The following is a 7,662-nucleotide window of genomic DNA, read 5'->3' as shown; positions in this document are numbered from 1 at the left end:
TTTTTGAACGCTCACTTTCGGGCTTCTGGGCCAAAATATACAGCCACGTCACTTTAAGACTAAAAGAGTAGCCGAGACTGCTTTACGCGCATCGTGATTTTGACAAACTTCGGCTCGATTTCCCGGGACTTGGGTGATATTTTCCAGTCCCGAGCAGTCTAAACTAACTTCTGATGGCCTTGGTTTGCAGTGAAATGAACAACGTAACACTTTTTGAACGCTTATTTTCGAGCTTCTGGGATGAAATATAGCCCCACTTCACTTTAAGACTGAAAGAGTAAGCGAGACCGCCTTACGCGCAACGTGATTTTGAGCAACTTCCGCTCGATTTTCTAGAATTTTGGCGATATTTTCAAGTCCCGGGGACTCTAAACTAACTCCTGATGGCCTTGCTTTGATGTGAAATGCAGGCAGGAAAACTTTTTGAACGCTCAGTTTCGAGCTTCTGGGCCGAAATACAACCGTACTTCACTTTAAGACCTAAATAGTAGCCGAGACCTCTTTACGAGCATCGTGATTTTGACCCAGTGTAGCTCGATTTCCCGGAACTTGGGGGATATTTTCCAGTCCGGGGGACTTTAAACTAACTCCTGATGGCCTTGGTTTGCAATTAAATGCACAAAGCGTAACTTTTTAAAGGTTCACTTTCGAGCTTCTGGGCCGAAATATAGCCCCACTTTACTTTAAGACTGAAAGAGTAGCCGAGACCGTCTTACGCGCATCGTGATTTTGACCAACTTCCGTTCGATTTCCCGGAACTTCAGGCATATATTCCAGTCCCGGGGACTCTAAACTAACTGCTGATGGCCTTGCTTTGCAGTGAAATGGACACAGGAAAACTTTTTAAACACTCAGTTTCGAGCTCCTGGGCCGAAATATTGCCCCTATTCACTTTAAGACTGAAAGAGTAGCCGAGACCGCCGTACGCGCGTCGTGATTTTGACCAACTTCGGTTAAATTTCCTGGAACTTGGGGGATATTTTCCAGTCCCGGGGACTCTAAACTAACATCAGATGGCCTTGGTTTATGGCGCGCCATCTGTAGCAAAATTACTTTTCGACATATTACGACATATTACGACTCATATTACGACACATTACGACTCATCATGTGTCGAAAAGACATGAAACAGGTCGAAATAGGTCGAAATAAGTAATGTGATATCATCATGTCATGTAATTCTATCTCGAAATAAGTTGGTTGTCATGGCTATACCATGTAATGCGAAGCTCGTAATGACTCATACCATGTAACGTGAAGCCGTTAGTGACGTTCGAACCCTTGGTTACCGCCTGTTGTTAAGGACGGAAACTGTTCTCCTACACGAGGCCTATTTACCCCAGTTCCTCTCGGCTCGATACAGTTCCGCCATATTTTGATCGTTTCGCTCTTTGCCCGATCGTCTTCTCGTGGAAGTGACCATTCAAACTCACAGTTCGCTCGATAGGATTATTGCCGCTATATATTTACATTTGGTTCTTTTGATTTTATTGCATTATTTATTTAGTGTTATCTCGTTGTTGTCTTCTGCAGTTCCTCGATCTGTTCCTCTCGCACGTGCTTGATCGTTGCTGCCCTCAATCATTCTCTGTTCGATCCATCTCTCTTGTCTGTCTTTTCGCTCATTTTTGTTCGTAATTTTTAAGTCTTAACTGTCCGATAGAATCATGTCTGGATATTCTCCTGAATTGTTTGTGGAAAATGTGGACCAGGAGTTTCTCTGCAGTATCTGGTGAGTGAATGTTAGTCCTGCATATTTTGCAGCAATTTAATAGTTCTCTGCCAACCCTGGAACGGTTTCAAAGACGTTACCATCCTTTGACAGGCCTAGTCTTACTTGTAGAGACCTCTTTCGCTTGGGCGGATTGTTGTCCCATTACAGACCACGTGATATTCCCGAGAGATTTGTTCTTTTATCCATCTAAAAATTATTTGTTCATATACACGCAGCTATTTAGAAAATTTGAAGGAAGAATTCTCAAGAGTATCATCACATGGTCTGAAATGGGGCAACAAACCGCCCAGTCGAAAAAGGCCTTTTCCGATTTATAGGTAATGCCATCAACTTTTCCATCGAAAATTGCGGAATTTTTCTTAGACGTATTTTTAGAATCAATTTTTAAGGCTGTGACAGCATCAGTTTTGTGGCTACTGCCAAATTTTTTGGAATAAATTGTGAAATGTGTTTTTTGTTGTTGTTATTGTTGCAGTTATGGTGTGTTCAACAAGCCAGTCTCTTGTCAAGATGGGCATTCCTTCTGCCACCACTGCATCACCCAGTGGCAGTCAAATAACAATCATTGTCCAGTCGACAGGAGAGTTTTAAGTGGCACTTTGGTTAGAAATCTTGCAGTTGAAGGTGCTATTGGCAGGAGAGTAATGAAGTGTCCGTCAACGATCTCTCTTCCTGGTGGCTGCAGCTGGACTGGGCCAACAGCTGGTCTGGAGAATCACCTTCCAAATTGCGATATGAAGATTGTGGAATGCAATTTTAAAGGTAGAGGATGCATTCTTCGTTCTTACCAACGTGAACTTGCCCAGCATCTGCTAATCTGCCCTCACAGGACAGAGAAGTGCCCTTCCTGTGGTGTGGACGTTCCACATAGTGATCAAACAGGTCATGATGAGCTTTGTGTTCGCAAATTGGTGCCATGTCCGAACAATTGTGGGATTCAGGTGGAAAGGTAGATTTTAGTTATAGTGATAGTTAATGGTTGACGAGGGCGCAGCACGCGATAGAAATCTCTAGCTCATAATCTAATTGCTTAAAGTAGTCGGTAGGCCTTAGCCTTTTGTCCAGGAGAAAAGGTTCTGGTTGTCAAAATAAGGTTCGGATAACAAGATGTTTGTACATGTCAGTTGCAAAAAGAATGAAATCAAGCAAAACTTGCTATTCTAAGACCCATCCTGTCCATTTTTATATGTTTTAGTGTTGAACAGTCGGATTTCCTCTTGTTCAGCTACACTCCCGCTGAAGTAACATTCCAGTATCACTCAGATCACCTATAGCAAGAAAGTATATTATTTTTTAACAGTGAGTTGACATTCCAAGACAATAAAGTCTGACCTGACAAGAAATTTTCATGTTGGTCATGTTTTTAGTGGAAGGGAGCACAGAGGCAGTTAATGGAAACACTATCGGGGTAGCAAAAGTAAAGTGATAGGGGGTGGCACAAGGAAAGTGATAATTTAAAAAGGGTAAGGGGAAGCTGTGAAAAGCCTGCATGAGAATATATGTAGACCCAAACATAACCCTGCCCAATTTAGTTGCACAGCAAGCTTTCCAAAAAATCAGTTGGAGACAAGTAAAAGGCACACTGTGGCAGACACCATATACTCATTACAAATTGACTCTAGGGTCAAGGTGTTCATTCGAGCTTATTGCCAATACAGTGCCATTGTGAAATCAGTTGTTAAAAATAGCTATTATGGGATTCTCAGGGGGCTAATAAGTAGGTATTTGCCTCCTAAGCATCTGATAATAGCTATTTGAATCAAAATCAAAATGGCTGCCGTATTGACAAAAAGGTCACCTTTGAACAATATCATATGCTCGTTTCGGAAAGCATTTGGCCCACAATTTTTTCCAAAGGAAACAAGTAATCCAAATAAGAAACTTTATTATCAGCAAAAGATACTGGTAATTACAAATTAATTTTCTGCAACAAAATAGTCTTTGATCTAACACAATAAACTATTCAAATGATAGAATATGGAACAAGTTGAAGAATTCACTTTATGTGCACATACCCTGAATTTCCTTTAAGAAGTTGCTTAAAGTATGAAAATAACTCAAATATCTCAAGCCACAATTTAAAGTTATCTCTTGTGGTATACTGTCAGTAGTTACCTGTATGTTGTTCGTGCAACAGAAAAATGTTGACTTATATTTTGTGCCTATCAAGCTTCACTGGCAGGGGAGCATGTGCTCGTGCACTCTAATTGAGGCGACAAACTCAGTGAAATAAACTTAACAAACGTACTGCAATACTGAAAACGAAATTTTGTTTAGTACAGAAAGAGGTGAAAAAATCCTCAAGGGAAAAGTCAGGAAAGTTTAACTGAATAAAGGGAAAAATAACAACGTGAAGAAAATTCACGGGAAATTTAAAAATGTCAACAGACCTGATTTAATCGTCTGGAAGAAACATTTGGTGTCACCGTGAATTTCATGATATTTTTACATAACAAAGAAGAACAATTTGATGAAAACTAGCCAGTCTCTGTTACAGTCATCAGAGTAAAAAAGGGCTGTAATTTGAGGTCAGAAACAGCCACTAAAACTGACATTTCATATTTGGTCATGGAAAATTTCATTATGATCAGAGAAGGGAAAGGGAATTTTGAAAAGTGATGTCCATAGCAACCATGTAACCAAGATAACTAGCAAACCAGCACTTGTCCTGTAGATGTTACCTTTTTTTTTTACTTGCAAGCATGTGATTATTGAAAATGAGGAAAAATAAGACAACACCAGTTCGGGTTATTACTGTGTCATGAATTATGATATTTCTTTAACACTTGAAGCAATCTGTCCTTGCATTTGAAAAAAAAGAAGTGATGACTCACTGTTTCAACAATAATTATGCCAGTTCACGAACTCCAGACAAACAAATATCCTTGCACTAAAACATGACTGACAGAAACAAGGTATGATCAATAGCACAAGTGAAACTTGTCAAAGAAGCTGCCATCCTCAACTGAAATGACACTTGTCTGTAAATTTCAGGAGTCAGCTTTTACCACATACTACTTGTCTGAGGATAGTGTATGCTGCAACAGTCTCTACTAAAATTCCATGCACATGAAATTTAGGAGCCAGCATTTGCCCACATATCCATATTCTTGCAGATCTGAATCCAGCTTGATTTCATGGTTAAATTGTAGAACCAAAATAAAGCAGTAGAAATTGCCTGACTTGAAAATAAACATTAATTCCCTGGTTTCCATCCTCCTCCTCTGGATGAAATGATTCTTGTAGCACCATAATGACATGCTCTGGAACATATAGTGAAATTGGAGCCACCTCCACTCCTGATAATTCATTCTCCTGAGGTAGTGGTGCATCGGGGTCATCCCCATACATGACTAAATCATCTGGCAGGCTATCATCCATAATACCTCTTACACCAGAGTAATTGGAAGAATGATGTTGCAGAATACCAGAAATCCATAACTGATGTGGGGAAAGGCTATGCTCAGTAGAGAGTCCATGATTATTAAATGTCTCAATAAACTGTGCTAGTGCATTATTGATCCTTGGGGTGTAAACATAATGTAAGGCAAAGAGATCAATATCATTATTGCGACTAAGTAAACCAATTTGCTCCATATGTAAAAATATGTTTTTAAAAATATATAAAATGCAGTGAACCACCTCACGCCATAATCTTTCAATCCTTGTGTTGTGAACACTCGGCCCGGTGATGAAACTTCCACGACCTTCACCCCTGTATTGAATCATTAGGTCACCAACTGCGATGTTTTCTCCTCCGTCATCTGCTCTGACTCTAGAAGGCAATCCCCAGGTATTGATTGATTCTTGAAACAAGGCAAGCACAGTTGCTGCCCTGTTGTTGTTACTGCACCTGAGATAAACAATCAACCGAGAGTAACCGTCAATGCAACCATGGATGACAAATCGCCAGTGACGCAATTTCAGGTTGCTGTCAATGTGCCAGAGAAAATTGGGATGTGGCACTCTGTAAGGCCTACGTGGTATTTGCTGTGCCCAGCGACAAGCTCTACCAATTGGATCCAGGGTGATCAGGGCATCACGCACCCGCCATCTCTGGACACAGATCCCACGTCTTCGTAGTGCACCTTGCATGTATCTTTCCCCACAACGAGGCATTGAAACAAGCTCCTCTTGCACAATTTGCTGCAATTCTACTTGCTGGATTGGGGAATACGTTAAAAATGAAGGAGGTATGTCTAGATCAATGGCCCGCCTACGTATGGTCCATCTAGACACACCAAGAATGTTAGCAATGCTGGTCCACGAAAAGTAACAGGAACGTAAAAGCATGATCTGTTCTCTAGAAATTTCATAAGAAGGACGGCCTACAGCGCCTGTATACCTAACGGGGGCACGGTAGGAGCTGGGAGTGAAAACAGGTAGCGCCCTAAATAAATCCTTGATTAAGCTGAGCTCTCTGGATAGTTGTCTTAGGTTGTTGACATCATTTTGTGAAAACTCAGGGGATCTTTCAACAAAGGCAATGACCTGATGCATGTGACGCATTGCACCTCCCAGTCTAAGGAGCAAAAACTCTGCGTTCTCCACATCCAAAGGAGAATCGTGGCACCTATTTAATTCCTGCAGAAGGGACAAAATGGATGCCACAAAGCGCTGCAGTTGCCTGTTGGCATCTTGCCTAAACAAAATGCATAGGAAAGTAACAAACAAAAACATGAACAGGAGTTAAAATGACAGAAATATTCCCTCCGACCCCAGGCTAGATTTTAGATGTCATTTCCGCACTTAATTTTCATTAACTATCACCATTAGAATAAATATAGGGATAAAATAGAAACCAATTATTGTCAGCACATCCCAATTTAAGCTTCACTTTATATTTAAAGTCCACATACGACTTTTTAAAATACTGTGTGTGAAAGAAGATACTCAACATTAACGCAAGGCAAATAGACGGAATTGTAAAAATAAAGATATCTTAATAAGGATCTACATTAAAATTATCTCACCTTTCCACATAAACCACAGAAATCAGAAACAAAACCACGAAGATCTTCGTAGGAGTCATTGCACCACAACACTTTAAAAGTGCAAGATGTGTTGGTGACCCTCGGTGCGACAAGAAAAAGGAGATTAAAACGATATGGATAAGAAAAGCGACTTCTTTTGCCGAGATAAATCTTCGAAACACCTAAAGACGACGATCAAAATATGGCGGAACTGTATCGAGCCCAGAGAAACTGGGGTAAATAGGCTTCGTGTAGGAGAACAGTTTCCGTCCTTAACAACAGGCGGTAACCAAGGGTTCGAACGTCACTAACGGCTTCACGTTACATGGTATGAGTCATTACGAGCTTCGCATTACATGGTATAGCCATGACAACCAACTTATTTCGAGATAGAATTACATGACATGATGATATCACATTACTTATTTCGACCTATTTCGACCTGTTTCATGTCTTTTCGACACATGATGAGTCGTAATGTGTCGTAATATGAGTCGTAATATGTCGAAAAGTAATTTTGCTACAGATGGCGCGCCATATTGGTTTGCAGTGAAATGGACACAGCAAAACTTTTTAAACACTCGGTTTCGAGCTTCTGGGCCGAAATATAGCCCCACTTCACCTTAAGACAGAAACAGTAGCCGAGACCACTTTAGGGGAATCGTGATTTTAACCAACCTCGGCTCAATTTCCCGGACCTTGGGGCATACTTTCTTGTCCCGGGGACTCTAAACTGACCCCCGACGTCCTTGGTCTGCAGTAAAATGGACACAGCAAAACTTTTTGAACGCTCACTTTTGAGCTTCTGGGCCGAAATATAGCTCCACTTCACTTTAAGACTGAAAGAGTAGCCGAGACCGCCTTACGCCCATCGTAATTTTGACCAACTTCGGCTCGATTTCCCGGAACTTGGGAGATATTTTCCAGTCCGGCGGACTCTAAAGTAACTCCTGA

At 41.0% G+C, this 7,662-nt stretch overlaps 2 protein-coding genes across 3 annotated transcripts; one reads left to right on the top strand and one right to left on the bottom strand.

Annotated features, from left to right (window-relative positions):
* The first annotated feature begins 1,611 nt into the window (after positions 1-1,611).
* LOC145464720 (RING finger protein 151-like) lies at positions 1,612-2,695 on the top strand. The gene is made up of 3 exons (XM_081448521.1): positions 1,612-1,732; positions 2,211-2,497; positions 2,565-2,695. Exons 1-3 carry the CDS (start codon positions 1,668-1,670, stop codon positions 2,693-2,695), a joined length of 483 nt encoding a protein of 160 aa, XP_081304647.1. The 5' UTR covers positions 1,612-1,667.
* Positions 2,696-2,945: 250 nt separating this feature from the next.
* Positions 2,946-7,180, bottom strand: LOC145484896 (uncharacterized). 2 transcript variants are annotated; one of them, XR_014049104.1, is made up of 2 exons: positions 6,709-6,774; positions 2,946-3,003 (listed from the first exon to the last, which is right to left on the bottom strand). XR_014049104.1 is itself a non-coding variant. In XM_081463520.1 (2 exons), exons 1-2 carry the CDS (start codon positions 6,765-6,767, stop codon positions 4,877-4,879), a joined length of 1,560 nt encoding a protein of 519 aa, XP_081319646.1. In that variant the 5' UTR covers positions 6,768-7,180; the 3' UTR covers positions 4,696-4,876. The 2 variants fall into 2 exon arrangements, 1 of the variants encoding a protein (XP_081319646.1); XM_081463520.1 differs by lacking the exon at positions 2,946-3,003 and adding an exon at positions 4,696-6,377 and having other exon boundaries at positions 6,709-7,180.
* Positions 7,181-7,662: the final 482 nt, after the last annotated feature.

The sequence above is a fragment of the Orbicella franksi genome, chromosome 1, assembly GCF_964199315.1.
Source record: "Orbicella franksi chromosome 1, jaOrbFran1.1, whole genome shotgun sequence".
NCBI classification, from domain to species: domain Eukaryota; kingdom Metazoa; phylum Cnidaria; class Anthozoa; order Scleractinia; family Merulinidae; genus Orbicella; species Orbicella franksi.
Note: the sequence above shows the minus strand (reverse complement) of the source record. Positions and strands in the feature narration are given on the sequence as shown.